The 20,987-nt window shown below is 49.3% G+C and overlaps 1 protein-coding gene across 3 annotated transcripts in view; it reads left to right on the top strand.

Annotated features, from left to right (window-relative positions):
• FAM107A (family with sequence similarity 107 member A) overlaps window positions 1-20,987 on the top strand; it is a 51,619-nt gene that overhangs the window by 26,694 nt on the left and 3,938 nt on the right. Inside the window, exons 2-3 of one of the 3 annotated variants that reach the window (XM_034997873.1) lie at window positions 3,139-3,202; window positions 19,822-19,996. In XM_034997873.1, the coding sequence (XP_034853764.1) occupies window positions 3,139-3,202; window positions 19,822-19,996 (239 nt within the window). Of the gene's footprint in view, window positions 1-3,138; window positions 3,203-5,167; window positions 5,330-12,770; window positions 12,958-19,821; window positions 19,997-20,987 lie in introns of those variants that run through there. The other 2 variants (XM_034997874.1, XM_034997875.1) reach the window with 2 other exon arrangements.

The following is a 20,987-nucleotide window of genomic DNA, read 5'->3' on the forward strand; positions in this document are numbered from 1 at the left end:
CAAATGAGAATTGGTTTATTTATGAGCACAGTCCTTGAAAAAGACTATCAATGACCAGTAATGTGTCAGCAAATTCAATTCAGCTTTGCCTTTGCAAGGGGTTGCATGCAAGTGGGGTGTTTTTTCACTCACCAAACTCCAGTCATTGAAGGGAGAGAAGAATCTGTCTCAATCACTGATGTGTTACTGGACACGGGATGGCCTGATTTTCCAACAAGTCTTTCATGCAAGGGGGGTTGGCGAGCGTGCAAGGGACAATTCTTTGAACTCCAGATCTGGGAGCTGCTCCTTATGAAATTCTGGCTTTGTAATGCTAATCTTGCCCTTGGGCCCCAGCCCCACTTCCCAGGTCTGTAGGGAGATGTGAGAAGAAGCTCAGATCCCCTTCGAGCCCTCCGGAGCAGGTTCTTTTTCTATGTCCTGGAATTTTGTTCCAGAGATGAAGTTACTTGTCTTCTTAATCCCTTTGTCAAAAACCACAAAAGAGGCTTGGCCAAATCCCAAACACCCTCCCTTTCTATGCCCCCCAGGGTGGCAGAGTTCAAGATGGGAACACCCTGGGGAAATGTCAACACCCCAGGCCCTTCTGTGCACCTGAATAATCCCTGGGCAGACAGCAGGGTCCTCCCTGGGTTCTGACCCTGGCTTGCTCTTTGGAATTGCCCGCTTCCCCATACAGTCCAGAGCTCCCTGTGTGGGTGCACACACTCATTCACTCATTCACTGCATTCCTTCTTTCAACAAATCCTTATCAGACATCCAGGCCAAGCCCAGCTCTGGAGTGCGCCCTGGGGAGACAGCTGCGAACCCAGTCCCCCCCACTCAAGACTTGTACAGTCTGATAGGGGAAATGGGGCTCAAACAATAACTCAGTGGTGAAGAGTCATATAAGGGAAATTTGGGGTGCTGGAGCACATGATTGAGGGGGACCTCCTTGGGGAAGTGGCATTTCAGCTGAGACTTAATGGATAAGCAGGAGGAGCCAGGCAGGGCTGGGGAATACACAAGGGTTGAGGGACCAGCTAGTGCAAAAGTAGGAGGTGAGAAACAGCACGGCTTTGGAGAACCCAACAGAACTCTTAGTGGCTGGAGTGTGAGGTGTGAAGGAAGGTGGCCCCTGTTTCCTGCTGACTTTCCCTCATGTGACTGCCCCTGCGTCCCTTCCACTCCAGCCACCTGGCAGCCTTGCTCTTCCCTGAGCCTTCTGGCACACTCCAGCCTCAGGACCTTTGCTCTAGCTGTTCCCTCTGTCTGCAACACTCTTGCCCAAAATATCTGTCTGGCTAACTCTCCCACTTCCTGCAAGTTTGTGTTCACATCCCACCTTCTCAATGAGACCCTCCGGGCAGCCAGTTATTACTACATACGGCCCCCACTTACCACTAACCTTCTCCCCCCTCCTCTAATTTCCCTCTTTTCCATAGTACCTGTCACCTTCTAACATACTATCTACTTTACTTATTCATTCATTATGCTTATTGTCTAGCTCCCCCACTAGAAAGCCAGGTCCACAAGGCCAAGACCTTTGTCTGTTTTCTTCACTAAGGCATCCCAAATCCTTGAACATATGAAGGAACAGATAGGTGGTATTTGAGAGGGTGGCAGGTAGGGTCTGGGTTGCAAGGCCTTAAAAGCCAGGGTAAGTCATGTGAGTTTGATCCCAAGTGCAAAGAGAAGGTACCAGAGGGTTTTCAGTAGGGCAAGAGTGGAGTCTGAGTTACATTTTAAAAGCTTGCTCTGGAGTCTGTGTGAAGAAAAACTTGAAAGAGGGCAAGCTACTGCAGGCGTCCAGGCACAGTGGTGCCTGGGCTAGGGTTGGGGCATTGGAAGAAATGGATGGATGGAAAAGATGGCAGGAAGTGGACTCATCATGCCTTGGTGATCTAAGCACTGTGGGCTTGTGACAGGGCAAAGAAGAGCCCCAGGCTCCTGTCTGAGCCACAGGGCCAGAGTGGAGTCATTTGACAAAATGGGGGGACAGGGGAGGAACAGGTTGGGGGGCTGGAGTGATCAATAGTTCTGTCTGGACCATGGTGAGTAGGGCCTATTAGACTTTCAAGTGGACATGTCAAGCAGCCTGTTGGCCAAAGTTTAAGCTCAGAGTGAAAGTCTGGATTGGAACTATGCATTTGGGGATCATTGGCTTAGAGTTGTTTTTAAAGTCATGACAGTATTGGGGCATCTGAATGGCTCAGTCATTAAGCGTCTGCCTTTGGCTCAGATCATGATCCCAGAGTCCTGGGATTGAGCCCCTCATTGGTCTCCCTGCTCTGCGGGAAACCTGCTTCTCCCTTTCCCACTCCCTCTGCTTGTGTTCCCTCTTTTGCTGTGTCTCTCTCTGTCAAATAAATAAATAAAATCTTTAAAAAAATAAAATAAAATAAAGTCATGACAGTATATAGAGAGAAGAGGTCTAAGAACTGATTTTGAGGACCAAACCTGGAAGCCTTCTGAGTTGGCCCTTGAAGGATGAAGAGTTTGCCAGGAAGGTAAGGAGAAGGTAGTTCAGGTAAAAGCAACAGCAAGGATAAGAACTCAACATAAAAGAATATGGATCTCAGTGCTCTTTGAAACTGTCAAGGTCATCAAAAACAAAGAAGGTCTGAAAAACTATTACAGCCAAGAGGAGCTCAAGGAGACCTGACAACTAATGTAACCTGGTATCTTGGATAGGATTCTGGAACAGAAAAAGGACATTAGGTAAAAACTAAGGAAACCTAAGTAAGGTATGGACGTTAGTTAATAATAACGTGTCAATATTAGCTCATTAATTGTAACAAATGTGCCATACTACATACATCTACATCTACATACATATAAGATGCTCACAGAAAAACTGGATGCAGAGTATAAGGAACTCTCTGTACTATCTTCTCAATTTTTCTCTAAATCTAAAACTGTTCTTAAAAATCTATTTTTTTAAAAGAGCATGTCTCATAAATGGCCACAACATGCACGTGTGCATGCATATACATACACACACACTCTAAGGATGATAGTAATTTGTTTCCCTGGAGAGGAATTTGACCCTGATCAGTCCCTCCTGTGGGAACTCAGGGACATTATGAATATCTCTTCAGTCCTCCCCTGCCAAGGAACAGGGGGTCCTCACTCCACCTACTTTCCTTCTGTTCACAGAAAGAATACTCTCCTCAGGCCATATTCCATAATGAAAATGAGAAGCAGAGACTAAATGGCTCAGGTAAGTCAGACCCACCTAGAATTCCTCAGGAGTGCAGCCAGAGTTAATCCTTTTCAAATGTTCTGTAAAAGCTCATTACTTAGTCACAATTTTCCTGAACACCCCACCTTGTTCAACAGCTAGCTTTGTTTCCCCCCTGCAGCAAAAGCTTTGGCACCATCTGAGTTCCAATTTCAGCTCCATTACTAACTAGTTATCTGATTGTGGGCAAGTCACTTGAACCTTATTTTCCTTCTCTCTAAAAGGGGCATAATCATACTTGATCAAAGAATGGATTAAATGAGATTAATAATAAATTATATATAATTTCATCCTCTAAAGAATGGCTATGAAATAGTCAATGTCAAATGTCTGTGATTTTGCCTGGCACTCATGATGGTTGGTTGTTGATGAGACATGATCATCTGACCAATCAGTGACGTCCCCAAAGATCAAAGTGTGTCACTTGGGTCCTTGGGACTGGGGGTGGTAACTGAAGAGCAGAGAAGTACAGAGATCTCTGAGTCACAGCAGAAGCTGGGCCTGGAAAGTGGCAAAGGACCAACTAGAGAGGAGTTGGCTGACAGCTGGCCTAGGGGGCACCAAGGCTGGAGAGGACACAGAGGCACAGGGAGACAGTACTGATTTGCCAAAACTCCAACAGCCCGCTCAAGATTCTCTGGCGCACATAGGCACAGCCTTGAACAGAGGCCATCCAGTACCCTGGACAGCTCCAGAGGGTCTATAGATTTCAGGGGCACTAGTTTTGTGAGTGGAGAACTGGATTAAGTCTTGGATCTTTCAACTAGCTATGTAAGCATGGGTAAGCCACCTCACCTCCCTGAGTCTCAATGACTTCATCTCTCAACTGGAGATAATACCTACTCTTCAGCACTTCCGTGCAGCGTAAATGAGATAATAGAGGGGCAGCAGAGCAGAGTGACCCAAGTCTGAGGTTGGACTACCAGAGTGTGTCCCAGATCCATACTGTGTGATCCCAGGTAAATTGCTGACCCTCTCTGAGCCTCAGTTTCTTCATCTGCAAAATTGGAAGGCTAATAGACACTAATTCATAAGATTGTGAAGTTAAAATGAGATAGGACATAAAGTACACAATGAACGTTAGTTTTTATATTAGAAGAAACAGCACAGCACCAAACAGAGTAGATCATCAAAATTGTCAGTTTCTTATATCTTCTAAATCTGCCTGGTTGACTTTGCTTCTCCACCTTTAGACTCTTTTGGTTGGTCCTCCCATCTCTGGCTATTAAAGGAATTGTACAAACTGGGAGAAATCAGTCTAGTGGAGTCCCACCACATCTTGCCTCCTACAGTAAAGCTCCCTGCTTCTCGGTGCCACCTCACCCCAAGACACTTTTTTTAATACCAGTATATAGTGTTTGTTCTGCCCTAGCCACTGTTCTAAGATTATATATAATGCATATACTGACTATATATAATATAGTCGACTATATATATAGTCAGTATATAGAATACATATAGTCAGTATATAGAATACATATACTACATATACATACATATTACCCTCATAACTCTGTGGAAATAATAAGTACTGTGGTTATCCCCATTTTACAGATGAGAAAACTGTGGCTCTGAGAGGTTAGGTAATTAAATCGTGGGATCACACAGTTATTAACTGGTGGCACTGGGACGTGATCCCAGAGATGCCACTTCAGAATCCCACACCTGCTTGTAGCATTCAACGAGGCCAGCGGCCAGGGAAATGAAGAAATGGAGAAGAGTAGGTGGGAGACCAAGGCCAGAAATCAGGACATCGGGTTCTCCCCTGGCCCTGGAACCCGGGGGTCAGGAGTCTTCACACCGGACCCTGCTGTGCGGGCAGGCTACCTGCCCTTGTCCCTGCCCTCTATCCCTCCCCCGCGGCGCCTCCTCGCCGGGCGCTCCCGCCTCGGTGGTAACTCGATCTGCAGCAGGGTTTGGGCCTCGGTTCGCGCGTCACCGCTGCGGAGGCGCTCCGGCTCCAGAGTACTATCCTCCGGTGCGCTCCCGGTCCGCAGTGCCGGCTCCACAGTCGGGCGCACAGGCGCATGGCGCAGAGGCTGGGCGAGCGGCCACGGGACCCCGCCGAGGCCACGGGTCTCTACCGGGCCGTGTTGCTCCGGTCCGGTAAGTGAGGGCAAGGCCTCCCCGCCCCTACGTCGTGGAGAGCTCGAGAGGGCAGGGCGGGCACCCCGCGCTCAGGCTGACCAGCCCGCCGCGCCGAGCACCTCGGTCCCCCCTTCATTGCTCTGCTTTCCTCCCTTCTTTCATTCTTTTAAATTACTTTTCCACGTTCTCCTTTCATTCCTTCTTTCCCTCCTACATTCTTCCTTTGGGGGACCTATCATTAGATATATCGCTTTATTCCAGTGTGCGAGCGTGCCCCCCCAAATACACACATACACACTCACCCCGTTTCGTAACTACTGAAAGTGCGGCAAGGTTCCATCTCCTGGCGGGTCTCCAATGCGCGCGAAGGCGTTTGTGAGCGTGGCAGAGGGGCAAATGGGTAAGACCGGAGTTGCTTGCAGTGGGGCACGAAGAAGCACAGACGCATAGCCGCTGGTCATGTCCAGCGAGGTATTACATTAGCGGCGGAAGGGCAAGAGAGCAAGTTAGAGGAAGGGGAGAAACCATTTTTCTATATATTATGCATGTAAAGAGAAAAAGATTTAGAAGGAAACATACGGTGGTTATTTTCAAGGATGAGAGTTGGATGACAAGGTGTTTCTTTTTTTCTCTCCTATTTGCCTTTTTGTTTACTTCTTTGCAGTAAGCACATACTACTTTTCTACTCAGGACAGTAAGAGATGTTTTCTTTAGGAAAATGAAACAAACATGGTATATAGTCCGTGTAAAAATAATTGGGAAAACCGAAGATGTAGAAAGAAGAAAAGGAAGGTGTGCAGTAAGCGTTTGGGGCGGCTCCCTCTGGACCTTGTGCTTGGAAAGAGAGGTTTAGGGAAGGTGAAAATCCTTCTCAAGCGAGGTCCCTGCCAGTTGGGGTAAGTGATTAGAAAGTGTCAGGGGACTTGGGCTCACGGGGCAGCTACGATCTGCCGATCTGCCATGGGCAAAGAGCCCGCCCCACCCAGTGGTCCTGCGGCCGGACCCCTGGAGCCAAAGGCGCGAGGGGAGTCATTGGCAGCACGTCTGCACGGGCCCCGACCCACCAACTCCCCTGACCCTCCCCCGCCCCCCGCGACGTCCGTTCTGGGACCGACTGCCTCTCTTACTTAGACTGGCTCCGCCCTGCGGAGATCCCCACACGGAGCTACTGCTTGGGAACATTGAAACAACGGTTTTCTTAAGTCCAAAAGCAAGAACTGGCGAAGACTTCAGCACTCCCGGCGCCTTCCTGGGGGAGGGTCTTAAATCTGGCTGAGCTGGGGCAGGCAGAAAGGGAGGAGCTCTATAATTCCATGAATCCGATTTCAAACCCCAGCTCCAGCGATTTTCTCGCAAAGCACTCTTAAGTGTTCCCATCCAGTTCCTATCTTCTCACAAAGATGAGGAAGGGCTATCTAATCTGAAAACGCTGTGCTCCGCCTAGCCCGGAGCTGCAGCGATGAGCCTCATTCAAAAGGCAACATTTTTCACTAGCAACCTATTCAGAATAGCAGACGTATCAGAGTCATCCCACGGGCCCTACTTGCCTGCCCTGTATCTGTACCACTCGCAGCTACAAGCCAGGGAGGGGGCAAGGCCTTTGACTTTGTGCTAGGCACTGCTGGCTCATTCATTCTTAAGTACCCTACAAGGTCACTGCTAATTGTCATCCCCATTTAACAGATGAGGAGACTGGGCTTTAAAGAGCTTAGCTGCTCGCCCATGGTCCTGCTAAGAGAAAGCTTCTATCCCACTATGGGGTAGAAAACACTTAGTGGCAACTTAGGCCCATCCAGGCCAACTTCTGCACACCTCCTGAGACTAGTAATAATAATGGCCAATAATGCTGATCACCTGTTATTGCCACTCGCTTTGCCAAATGCTGTACATCTGTCAACTCATCAATGTAATTCCGTTATTCCTCCCACCAATATATACTGACCACCAGTATGCACTACCCCCATACAAGGCACATGGATGTATTCATAAATATAACAGATATGTCCCTCCTCTCAGGGAGGTAAGAAGTATTAACCTCCTTTTTTTTTTTTTTATGTTATGTTAGTCACCATACAGTACTTCATTAGTTTTTGATGTAGTGTTTCATGATTCATTGTTTGCATATAACACCCAGTGCTCCATGCAGTACGTGCCCTCCTTAATACCCATCACTGGGCTAACCCACCCCCCCAACCCTCTCACCTCTAGAACCCTCAGTTTGTTTCCTGGAGTCCATAGTCTCTCATGGTTCATCTCCCCCTCTGATTGCCCCCCCTTCATTTTTCCCTTCCTTCTCCTAATGTCCTCCATGCTATTCTGTATGTTCCACATATAAGTGAAACCATATGATAATTGTCTTTCTCTGCTTGATTTATTTCACTTAGCATAATCTCCTCCAGTCCCATCCATGTTGATGTAAAAGTTGGGTATTCATCCTTTCTGATGGCTGAGTAATATTTCATTGTATATATGGACCACCTCTTTATCCATTCATCTGTTGAAGGGCATCTCGGCTCCTTCCACAGTTCGGCTATTGTGGACATTGCTGCTATGAACATTGGGGTGCATGTGCATGTGCATGTGCCTAACCCCTATTTTAAACATGAGGAAATTTAGGCTCAGAAGATAACATGGCTTGTCTAAAGCCACACAGCACATCAGGGGTGGAGCTGAGATTCAAACCCAGGGCCACGTACCTCTAGAAGCACTACTTGGTTGTCTCACACATGGAAGAGCAGGAAGTAAGAGTCAGGGTGAGGATCCAACTGGGCTATTTAGTGAAGAGGCAAGAGAGCACCCCTCCTTTAGGAGCCCCCAAGGATGGGGTTATGGAGTCAAATCCAAGGTGGTAGCCATCCGTTTTCATTTACAGTAGTCTCAAGTCATGCACCAAGTAATAGAACACTTCTAGAAAATTGTTCACCACAAATTATTTTTAAATAATTTTTTTAATATTAAAGTATTACATGTTCACCATGAATATTTTGGGAAATTGAGAATAAAGAAGGGGAAGACTTACCCACAATCCCACTAACTGTAAGCAGCTACTGGTAACATTTGGGGCTATCTCCTCAAAGTCTTTGCTATGCATAGCTTGTGTGTGTGGTTGTGTTTGTTTTACATTGTTTCACATTGCTGAGGTCCTATCAACTCTGGTCTTTAATCCCACTTTTTTCATGTGGATGAAAATTTTTATTGCTTTTAAATGGGTTATCAAAATAACAGCGACCACTTTGGAGCCCAGACTCTGCAACAGGCAGTGTGAAGACATCCCATGTGGTATCTCCTTTATTCCTCAAAAGAATGTCTGCCCCATATCAGAGATGAGGAAATGAGGAGTTGAAGGTCACCTAGCGGTCTAGCAGTGGATCAAGGAGTGGTATCTGCACTGACACCACAGTCCATGCTCTTAACCACGGAGCTAGAAGGGAGTAACTCATGCTTGGCCATACCCGGGAAGCTACGCAGCGCTGTAGTAAAGGTCCCCCTGAGGTTCATTACCTACATCCTACCTGGAGCTCAGGCTGGGTGTTCAGGAGGGAGGGAGGCATCTCTCTGCAGTGTGGACAGAGGAACCGCTCCAGGTGCCCGTGGATATCAGCAGTAGCGGGGGCGGGGGGGGGAGGAAGGGGGCAGCCATAGCCTCCATCCCTGCCTGCAAGTCAGGGTTGCCAGATAAAATGCAGGATACCCAGTTAAATTTGAAGCTCGGATACACAACAAATAATAGTTTAGTGTACATATAATCCAACTATTGTATGGCTATGCTTATACTAAAAACATATTCATTGCTTATCTGAAACTCAGATTTAAATGGAGCGTGCTGCATTTTTATTTGCTATATCTGGGAACTCCACTGTCAGCAATCACGGAAGTTTGCTTGGCTTGACAAGCTATGGTCTGCCCAGGTTCCCCACTCTCTCTCGCTCTCTCTCCCCATCCTTAGCTCCACTGTCCATCTTTGGCCTGGCTATGAGTTAAAATGTGCTGGGGCTAGGGGGCACCCCAGGGCCCCTCTGCAGCTAAGAGACCAGATTCGCCAGGCTTCACTGCCGCTGAGTGGAGAGCCAGCTTTCTGAAACAAAACTTAGTTCTTCCCCTATCCCGGATACTTTCCCGTTTGCACACTTGAAATCCCTCCACCGGGTAAATTCTTCCTGGTTCAAATCTGTTGTAAAGGCAACTCTCATTCCTTTTATAATCTCTCCACAGATCCCATGACAAGTTTTTCTGCCAATACAGTTTCTACCCCCCTCCGCGTCCTTTCAACTGAGCATGCTGGGGGTGGGGAGGAGGTTGGATCCTAAGGCTGTTTTGTGGGTGGCTTCTCAGAAACCTCATTGAGGCCTTGAAAAGGGACCCTGGAGATTTAGACTGAATACAGTGCTGAGGAGGAAGTTTTGAGTTGCCATGGGAACTTCTTGTCTGATGTTTGTGCACCCAGATAAGCTGCTCCAGGCGCCTGTGAGCTTGGATAAAGGGGAGCAAAAATGAAAGGAAAGATGTTTTTGGAAGTTTGTTGTTTTTTTTACTGCAAGCTGCAGCCCCAGCCCACAATGGAAGCAGGAAAATTCCCCAGCTCTCACTCCTGACTGCCTCTCCTGGTCTTCACTACCCCTCTTCCTTTTGGAGCCTAAGTTCCCAAGAAAACAAACTTCAAAGGGACAAGAAGGGAGTGTGGGAGGAGTGTGCTCAACGTATGGGATTCCCCTTCAGCTCTTCTGGGGCTGAGCAAGAGGTCTGATCTCCAGGCCCCTGGTATTCCGGAGTCCTTCCTTTAGGGAGAATGGGAAGGCCTCCAGGGAAAGCTCCACCCACCAAAGCAGGAAGCAGCAACTGGAACTGAATTCCACGGTAACCTGGAGTAAACTCCTAAAAGGCTCATTTGCCTGGAAGGCCTCTATTTTCCAATATGCAAAACGGACATGACTGAACCAGATGTGAATCATAACTATAGGTGGTCAGAAAAGGTTGCTCTTTCTCATATTTTTAATCTTTATTGTTTCCTGAGAGCAAAAGCAATGTATGCTTGGTTTTCTGTTTAAACCACAAACATGAGAGAAATATTGTGACTAAGGAGAAGGGCCTGTAATTTCATGCCATAGAATAGTGGTTCTCAAACTCCCAGAGATAAACAAATCCCCAGGGGGATGTGTTAAAAATCCAAATTTATGGGCCCCTCCCTCATAAGTTCTAATACAGCAATCCGGGAGATGGCCCATTTTAATTCCATTTTAACACTCATCTCACAAATGATGGCTAGTCATGACATTTGAGATACATTGATCTAGAACATTGATCTTCATGGCCTTGCAGCCAACCAAGACCTTCACCAAAGGGGCTGGTGCCCAGAGACACAGCTGAGAAGTAAGACCATTTCTCTTTTGTTTCCCTTGCTGTGGAGCTAGGGGCCATGTGGGAGGAGGTGCAAGGGCCAGAGGGCCATGGAGCCCCGGGGCAGGGGAGCTGAGCTTTTGGAGTTGGGGGACCCAGGCTCTGTCCCCCACCCAAGTCCACTTTAGCAGTTCATTATATATGCCTCCAGACTGGTCCTCTAGGTACTATACGTACTAACTTCTGAATCTTGAAAATTAAATAAATAGGAGTGTCAATGTCTTTGGTGTGTATAAGTCAACAATAGTTATTGAGCACCTTGGTACTGGGACAGGGAATACTAAGAAGGATAAGGTAAAGTCCCAGCCCGGCAGTCTGGTGGGTGAGCCTGACGGGTTTGTACACAGGTTGGACTGTGAGAAGAGCTTTAATGGAAGAGACATAGTGAGTCCCAGCTGCCTGGGGAAAATGGCGCCCAAGCTTGGGGGATGCCTGCCCACCCTCCTTGGCTCTCCATTGCTCTGGGGCTGCCATCAGAGTCTTCCAATAAAGAGAATACAAAGTAGAGATGAAGGTCATTGCTGGCATGGGGACTCTCAGAGTCTGCTCCCCTGGAGTAAGCTGGAGTAGGGGGCTCTGTCTTCTCCAGGTGGGGAACGGAAGCTGTCAGTTCCCCAGGCTCCCTCCTCTTCCCCCTGCTGCTGGAGGGCACCTGGATTGGTTCAGATCAGCCGCTATGGGCCCTGGGAAATGCCTAGAAGAACCATTTGCACAGTGAGACAACATGTGGCAACAAAGAGTGGCTTGACAAGAATTTAATGGCAGTCTTTCACCACCAGAATTTAGTAAATTAAGCCACAGCAGGATAGGAAGTCTGGGCAGGATACCATTCAAAGTACTTCAAGAGAGGCAGAATTTAGGAAGAAGGAACAAAATGGAACATGTGTTGTTTCTGGAAAATTGTTTTATACCCAAGAATTCATGACCCTCTAGGTTTATTTAAGCGGCTCCAGAATGGCCGGCTTGGTCAAGCCTCTCAGGCCATGCACTACCTGCCCCCTACTTCCCTGTTCAACCCCAAGCCCCACCTCCCCCTCATGCCAACACTCCGGCCCCACTGGCCTTCTTCCACCATATCAAACTCACTCCCACCCCGGGGCCTTTCCACTGGCTCTGCCCACTCCCTGGAATGCTCTCGTATGGGAACGGACATCACAGTGCTGACTCCTTCTCACCACCCAGGCCTCCCTAAAAGGTCAGCGCCTCTGTGTGCACCCTTCCCGAGCTCAGCCCCTCCCCTCTACCTCACCCAGCCTTACTTTCAGCCCGACTTTCATCACAGGTCAAAGTTTCTGGTTTGTCTCCTTTTTAGTCTGACCCCCCCCTACCCATGAATACAGGTTCCCTGAGCCCGAGGCTGTCATTCACACTGTACCTCCAGCACTGGGAACAGGGCCAGGAACACAGTAGGTGCTCGACAAATGTCAGTCAAATTAATGACATAGGCCAAAGAGGGCACAATGCCCCTATTCATGGTTGATGTACATCCTGGGCTCCACGGCCTTGCAGCCAAACAAGACCCTTCACCAAAGGGGCTGGTGCCTGAGCCCCGCTGGGCAGACTCCAGGGCCTGCTCCGGCCCAGATCCCACCAGCTTCTACCTTCCTCACACTCTCAACTGTGCAAACTCCCGTTGCTCCTCTCTGAAGTTCATTTGAAGTTCAGAGTGTGGAGTAAATAAGATGTATGGAGATCCTGACCCAGTGGATGACCAAGAACTGAACCCATGTCTGTTCGCCCTCCCTTCCCACCTCAGAGCCCGGTTTCCTCCCAAAGCCTTGGGCACTGCGGGGGGGGGGGGGGCGGATGCTCGGCTCCCCCTCTCCTGGGGAGGCTCTGGAATGCACTCTCACTGACCCTCCCATTGGAAACAAGGGAAATGCCTCTGTGCGAGCCACCCAGCTCAGATAAAGCTTGGCAGGGTTCTCCGTCTCCACAAGCGGACCAAATAGGTATTTACTTGTGCCTCTCGGGCATGTGGCTTGGACGCGGTGTTCCGCATTGTGGAAGTGGCCGCGCACCAAGTGAAATATCTGTTACTATAGTAACAGTTCCTTTTTATTGATACCAGAATAAACAGGAATGCAGAGCTGCCTCACTCACTGGCACACTGCAGCCGCCCGCCATCCCCAGGGTTGTAAGAACCGCCCTTCAGAGGCGGCCCTCCTTGCTCGCCTGGGACTTCCCAGCGGAGTGAGGGACCCAGCCGCGGCTCCCGAGTTCCCTGCCCTGCCCGGAGACGCAGCTGAGAAGTAAGACCATTTCTCTTCTGTTTCCCTTGCTGTGGAGCTAGGGGCCGTGTGGGAGGAGGTGCGAGGGCCAAAGGGCTGTGGAGCCCCAGGGCAGGGGAGCTGAGCTGTTGGAGCTGGGGGACCTGGGCTCTGTCCCCCACCCAAGTCCTTTATCACACAGAGTAGCGGGTTTAATCCTCATTACTAGACAGACAATAGGCCGGGGTGCCGCAGGGCTGAAGTCAGAGACCCCAGGTCTTGGCATGAGACAGAGCTCCCTGCTTCAATTCGAGCTCCTTCCTTCACTGGCTGTGTGATCTGGGGAAGTTAGATGACCCCTCAGAGCCTCCCTTCCTTCATCTGTGGAATGGGGTGGCCAACAGTAGCCACCTCCCCAGTCTGTGGGGCCAACTTCCCCAGCTCTGGCTGCAAGGGGCTTCGCACACAGGCAGCCCACGTGCGTGGTAACGTGGTAACCGCCTGGTGAATGTGGCTCTAGCCCCTTGCAGGAGAGGCAAGCCTGGGACTGAGATGGAAATCAGGGGTTTGGTGTGTCACTTTTTGGAACTGCTGCCAAACCTGGCTGGTTCCCCCGGCTGTGAGCAGCCCCAAGAGCTCCGTCCCCAGGGGCTGGGATCCTGAGTGGCACTTAGCTCCGCTAGTGGTAAGTACCTGCCAGGATCGATCCCCTGGAGGCATATTCCCGAGTAGAATGGCTGGCATCATGCCACTGGTGGGCCGGCAGGAATACCTGGCCTGCTGACACTTGCCCTCCACTCTGCACCAGCCTGGCTAAGGGCCTTCCGTGTCCAGCTCCGGACTCTACTATGGAATTGATTCAAACCCCTGAATGCCCACCCAGACCTCCTCACAAGCTGGGAGGTCACGGTGGACTCAAGGCAAAATGGTTAGGACTTTTGAACCATTTCCGGGGGGGGGGGGGGGGGGGGGGGAGCTGCCTCCAAATGAACAAGGAGCTCTGATTCCAGGCAGGGGCCACCAAGAACATTGTTCTTCGGTCTCCGGTCAGTGAAACACAAAAGGGCACATTCCTTACTGGGAGGAAAAAAAGCAAGAAGGGGCTGGGAAATCTGGTGGCCGAGGCTGTGCTTGTCATTTGCATTGAACATCTCTCTCTCCTTTGCCAGTGGTTATTTAAAAAGCCTCTCTCCTCCTCTACCCTTCCCACCTCTTGAAGTGTTGAGGCAAGAAGGTCCCAGGTGTGTTCTGAACCCGCAGCTTGAATGGTAATAAGGAACAAGGGTGCAGGGAGGGAGAACAGGGAAGACTCTGACCAACACCCGGGGAGGGAAGGCCACCAGCTGGCCCCATCCTAAACAAAGGCCAGCCCCTGGGCAGACAGGCCTGTGGATTCTGGCTCAAGCCCAAGGCAGTGAGGGCTGGGCTGGGGCTCCCCGGTGAGTCTGGATTTCCCTTGAGCTAGGAGTTCTCCAGCTGCCAGACCTCCGGCACAGCTTTCTCATCTACAAAACAGGCATAATAAAACAGTACAGCTGACAGCCTCCCAGGGCAACTGTGAGATCCAGAAGCAGGTGAGTGAGCCTTCACCGAATGCTGAATGCTCACCACAGGTCCCCTCAGGAAAGGAGGGAAGTTTGCCTTCTGTGAGCATCACTGTGCCAGGCACTGGACTAACCACGACATGCACATTTTATCGTTTCACCCTCTAAACAGCCCCTCGAGTAGGTATGGCCATTATCCCCATTGAACAGAGGCTCAGAGACGTGAAGCTATTTGCCCAAGGTGACACAGCAAGTAAGGAGCAACCTACCATGTTCCAAACCCAGTCTGTCTCCTCCAAAACATTTGCCTTAACCTTGCAGCTTGACTGGCTCATGTGTCATGTGTTATAACTGATGCCATCAAAGACAGAACCAGAGCTACCAGGGCAGAGAGGCAGATGAAGGGGACATGAAGGCCTTAGACAGCTCAAGATCCACTGGGACCTGGGTCTCCACCACTGCCACTTCCCTTCAGTCTCTCCTCATTGCTCTCCTGTGGCCAGGGTGGTTTGCTCAGTTTCAAAGCCACCACTCTAACATCAGTCATACATGCCCCAGCGGCAGGTGGGCTCAGCCTGGGAGCACTTACTGGTTACTGATCCCAGCTGAGCCTTGCCTGGCATGGGGCTGGTGTCTGCAGGGCCCCTGGGGAGGAACTGTGGGACTTCTTGGGTTATCAGCAGAAACAGGGAAGAACCAAGGGAGAAGCTGCCAATCTCTCCCCTGACCTTTTACTACCCACCCCACCCTACCCCCAAAGATGCCGTCCCACCGTCTGCAGAGTAGGCGAGATTTGCCCATCTTGCAGTCATGCAAGACATTCAATTTAGCTGTCACCTACTGGCTGTGCCTGCCCCTCTCAGCTCATCCCGTCTTCACAGCATCATGATTTTACACAGGAAGCGAGTCCTCGAGATTAAGACCCATCCAAGGTCACCCAGTGGCTAAGAACTATGACCTTAACCACACCTGCCCACCATAACCGGTCAATCAGGCAGCTGAAATCACTCAGCAAAGATTGATTTTTTTTTTTTTAATAACGCCATGGTTTACAAAGCTGCCTGACTATTGGAATCATTGGGGGAGCTTTTTAAAATCCCAAAGTCCAGGCTGCCCTCCCAGGCCAATGACATCAGAATCCCTGGGGTACCACTCAGGCATTGGTATTTTTAAAACTTCCTCTGGTGATGCCAATACGTAGCTAGGGTTAAGAGCCACTGATGAAATCAGTGCTGTTTTTAAAGAGGATAAGAAAGCTCTAAGACTAGGACTGGAATTTATTAGTAATTGTTAATAAGAGCTAATAGGGTGGCCACACTGTGCAATTCCAGGGGCTGCACTCATAGTTTAATTTACAGGAGTGAGGCCCTACAGTTGTGCAGTGCACAACCTGCCTTGCTGTATTTGGCTGCCCAGCTAAGTAGCTCTATTGAGCTTCAGCTCTGTGCTATGTCCCCTCGTTTATTTGGCAGCAATGTCATGAAGAAGGACGCTGAACAAGGGCAGCTGTTGCACCTTTTGGACTCTGCTGTTCTCGCAAAAGCAGCCATGTAGACCGGACGTAATGAGTGGGCGAGGCTGTGTTCCAAAGCGGTTGAATTTGGTCCAGAGGTTTAGTTTGTGGACTCCTGCTGCAGAGGAGAGGTAAACTTGCCCGAGGCTAAGAAGGGACAGAGCCAACATTCAAATCCAGGTCCCTAGGGCTCCGGTGTCTATATACCTAAGCTTCATTCCGCATTTCTTTGACAAGCAGTGAAGGATCTTCACTAGCCTTTTAACTTTCCCCTCCATTGGCCTGTTCCTCTTCTCTGCCACCTCTTCCCTTGGGCCTTCATCTCTGTCTTTTCAGAGGCGACCTCACACTCTGCCCCCATCATCAGATCTGAGGGTCTCTGATCTCTCAGGACACCCCAGCTGCCTGCCAGACCTGGCCAGAGCAGCCCGGGGATTGGACCCCAGCTCTGCTCAGGAGGCCCACCTGCCCCCTCCCCCCAAGGGCAGCCCGGATTTTCTTGGCCTAGCATCTGGGCTTTGTTGAGCAGCCCCTGTGGTTGCAGCACCTGTGTGAGGCCCTTCTAAACGGGGGAGGGGGGCTCTTAATTAAACTAAAAGGCAGGAAGGCTGGCTTAGTGGCTCTCTGAGCCCTGGAGGGCCCCCACACGCGTGTCCACAGACCTCACACCTGTCACTTCTGGAGCTGGCAAAGGCAGCGGTTTTCCCAGCCTGCAGTTTTGGCCGGAAGAACCAACACATCCTTCAGGATCCCTGCCTGAACCACCTCACCGCCCAAGGCTCAGGAGGACACCAACCCCACAACTACATGCTGATTTCATTTAAAAAATAAAATAAACAAACAGGCTTGGAGCCAGAGCTGGTCACTGGTTGGACCTGGGTGCAGGACTGGCTGCACACATAGAGGGTCCCTCTTCCAAGCAGGACTCAGCGGAAAGGGTCCCGCAGCCACGGTGCAGCCTGGCCCCAGTGGGCTGGCTGGTGACCTATGGGGTGAAGAGTCTCAGCCCCGCCAATCAGAGGCTTTTCCTCTGAAATTTAACAGGAAGGAGAGACAGCGAGTGCCCCGTGGAAGTCAAAGAAACCAGAGTCCTATAAAAATTTCCCAAAACCTGCTGACAGTGTTTCCCCCACACACCAGAGAGAATGACCTTTTTAAAAAATCAAATGAGACGCGCTCTTTCCCCAACTTGAACCCACCATCCACCCTCACACCAAACACTCTTCCCGTCACTCACTCACGCCACTCCAGACACACTGTGCTTTTTTGTTCCCTGAACAGACTAAGCTTGTTCAAGGTACATGAGTCACACAGGCTGTTCCTTCCCTCTGCCCCAAACAGCCTCCCCTCCTTCTTCTCAATCCTCAGATCTGAAATGTCACCTCCTCAGAGCGACCCTCCCAGTGCACCTGGCTGAAGGTGGGCCCTCCTGTTAGTCTCTATCCCAGGCCCCCGGTTCCTTCAGTGGGCTCGTGGCAATTTGCAATCATTTGTTTTGATTGGTATGTGTACATGTTTACTGTCTGCCTCCCTAATAGAATGTCAGCTCTGTGAGAGCAGGAACCTCGTTTGCTTAGTTCACCTCTGTGCGTCCGGTATCTACCATGAAACCTAGCAAATTGTAGGAACTCAAAACATATTGTAGAATGAACGAAAAATTTTATTGTGTACTTCCTCAATGGTCATTCCTGTTATGCAGGAGCTCTTGGTTTTGTGTACTTACTTTGTATCTGGCCACGCCACTGAATTGTCTCATTAGTTCCAAGTGTTTTTCTATTAATCCACTTGGGAATTCTGGGTATGTAGTTGATATCTTAAGCAAATTAATTCTGCCCTCCCTTTTCCTAAAGTTATACAATGTATTTGTTTCCTGCCTTATGGCTCTGGTAACATACAATATAGTTAGTTACTTCAAAGATGGTGTGACTCATGAAAATTATGACGTTCTGGAAGGTTGGGGGACACAAAAGGACTACAGGAAGGATTAGTAACCAAGGAGCTGCAGCAGTTACTTAAGTATGGTGTGATAATGGGCTGGATAGGATGAGAGCTGAGCACTTAGGAAGTAAAGAGGATAGCTGAAAATTGCTCAGATAAAGGTTTGGTGGGAACTGGTAATGGGAATAGGCAGCAGAAGGGGGGGAAATTCCCCAAACTCCAGTCTGAATCAGGGTATTCTATTGCCCGTTGGTCCCGGACAACGTAAGCCCCCAGACTAAGAAAGTATGCACATTTTTAGGGGCACCTGGCTGGCTCAGTTGGTAGAGCATGCGACTCTTGATCTTGGGGTCATGAGCTCAAGCCCCACGTTGGGTGTAGAGTTTACTTTAAAAAAAAAAAAGATGAGGGAGCTGATATAGCCAATTGTTTATTTTGTCAAGTGCCCATTTTTAACTATCAAATACTACCACAATCTCTAAAAACCAAAGAGTTGGGAAGGATAGAACCTGAAAACAAACAGCCTTATGAAGAAAGAGAAGAAAGATAATTAATTAGAATTCATCATTTTAGAAAAAGTTCTGAGGATGTGAATTCAAGAAAAAAAAATTAGCAGATATGTTTTATGCTCTGACACTTCATCTGGCTACTTCCAAAATATCTTGTAATAATTAACACTTTTTCCAGTTTACACAGCACCTTTACAAATGTGATCTCACTTAATCCTCCAAACAGCACCCTGCAATGGGTAATAATAGAAATGCCAAACATGTGTCTGGTAAGCCACCATTTACAAAACATAATCTCCCCTTTGATGCCGACATTCCTTGACATGTCACCTTGCAATTTACACCCTACCGCCCCCCTCCTCCTGCATTTTCCAACCCCACCGAGCTATTACCTACTTGCAGGTTTTTGTGCACACCACCATCCCTAGCTAGTTTACTTGGAGAACTCCTATTTATGCCGCTGCTTGGCATATAGTAGAGGTTCAAACTCAGAAAAGCAGGTTCTGTTCATGAAGGGAACAGAACCAGTGCCTCAATTTTCACTTGAATTACTAAAAGAAGCTGATGGCCAGGCTGTGTCATCCCCTGGAGACTTCTTCTTAAGAAGTCTTCCTTTCTCTGTCTCTGTCTCTGTCTTACACACACACACACACACACACACACACACACACACACACAAGCTTGCTTTGAGGCATTGCAAGAATACAGAGCCAACTTGTAGGGGAGGGAGCCCTTCGCCTGAATTTCAAGTAAATTGACAAATTTCAAGCTGCTGTGGGGGAAGTGAGGCCATCAAGAAGCCCGATATCTGCATTAAAGATGACAACCATCACTTTGTAATTAGAGACATAGCCATTCTGGGATTTCATACTTTCCTCTTTGATCTGGAGAAACTGAAAAGCTGGATGCTTCCACAGAGAATTTGGAATGATGGAAAAGGAAACTGGACAATACGGGGTGAAGATTCCTTTTGATCACTATGTTCATCCAAATTTAACAAGTGCATACTGCTCTTTTTAAGTATCTTTTCTTTTTTTGATTAAAGCCCACTGAAAAACAGAAACTCAAACATAATTCTTTTAAAAGTATATCATTTTCTCCAGTCAGGCCAAAAACATATGCATGTGTCAACCCATATTTTGTACCCCAGTATCATTTCACCCCCACACCCCACTTTACAGACAGCATCTCCAATCCTTACAACAACCCTGTACACAGGTTCAATTATTTCCATCTCACAAATGAGACCAAGGCTCAGAAGGTCAGGTAGTCAGCCCAGGACTGTACAGCAGCAGATGGCCAAAGTCCATCTAACATCAAAAGCCTTCATCTGTGCCCCACAGGGGTGGGTGAGATTGTAGACCCCGCTCTGACCAACCTCCACCCCCACCTGTCTCTACAGCCTCAATGTACTCAGAGATCCAGAGGGAGCGGGCAGACATCGGGGGACTGATGGCCCGGCCCGAATACAGAGAAAGGAACCCAGAGCTCATCAAGCCCAAGAAGCTGCTGAACCCTGTGAAGGCCTCCCGGAGCCACCAGGAGCTGCACCGAGAGCTGCTCATGAACCATAGAAGGTGGGAATGGAGCTCGGTTGCCTCCGCCTGGCAAGCATCTCCTCAAGCCTGCTGGGCCTTGCAGAGGTGCTCCTTGTAGAAGGCCCCCATGGTCATGCTGGGTCTCCCGGAGGCTGAGGAGGGCTGAGGGTACCCCACATAGTCACCCACACAAACTGTGAAGGTCTAGTCACTGGTGGTCCCCAAGAGCCCTGCTCTCCCTCCCAGCTACCCACTCATGCCTGCCCTCCACATACATTTACTGAGCACCTACTATGTGCCAGGCACTGTGTCCAGACCTGGGGTACAAGAAGGAATGGGACCCAGTTCCTGCCCTCACAGTGGGGATGGATGCATAATCACATGCTATAATGAGGGTATAAATGGGCCTGGGAGCTCAGAGGACGCACCTGGGAGTGGTCCAAGGTGACCTCACGGAGGAGAGGATGCCTCAGCTGAAGCCTGAAGGGTGGGCAGGAGTCAGCCAGACTAGGGGTGGGCATCAGCTGGTGGAAGCAAGTATGTTCCCAGCAAAGGGAAGAGCATGTGCAAAGAGACAGGAAACACAAGTAGCTCAGGGTGTTTGCAGCATTGACTTTGAGGTTGGCCAGAGGAGATGTGTTGACCAGGAAAGGGTCTCAAGCAGGGGTGTTACAATCACGGGGAGAGGTTGGAGGATGAGTGGACCAGGGAGACCAGGGTGCAATGAAAGAGTCAGGCTTGAGGTGGCAGGTCTGGGACTCAGTAATGTAGGGAATGGGGAGGAGGCCTGGGAAATACCGCCCAGCTGGCTAGCACCAGGAGGAAGGCAGCGGCGCCCCTGAAGCTCCCTCTACTGGCACGTTCTGGTATTGGCGGGGGCTAGGACTCCTTCAATTTTCAGCTTTGTGCAAGACCTTCCAGCAGGTGTCATTTTCTATCTTCCGTGGGCTCTTTTTTTCTTGCTTAGTATATCATGTGCATTTTCTCCAAACGTTTTTTAGTGTCATCCCTTTTAATGTCAAAAGACATC

This window comes from Mirounga leonina, unplaced genomic scaffold, assembly GCF_011800145.1.
Source record: "Mirounga leonina isolate KUSES-001 unplaced genomic scaffold, KU_Mleo_1.0 Mir_94, whole genome shotgun sequence".
Classification (NCBI taxonomy): domain Eukaryota; kingdom Metazoa; phylum Chordata; class Mammalia; order Carnivora; family Phocidae; genus Mirounga; species Mirounga leonina.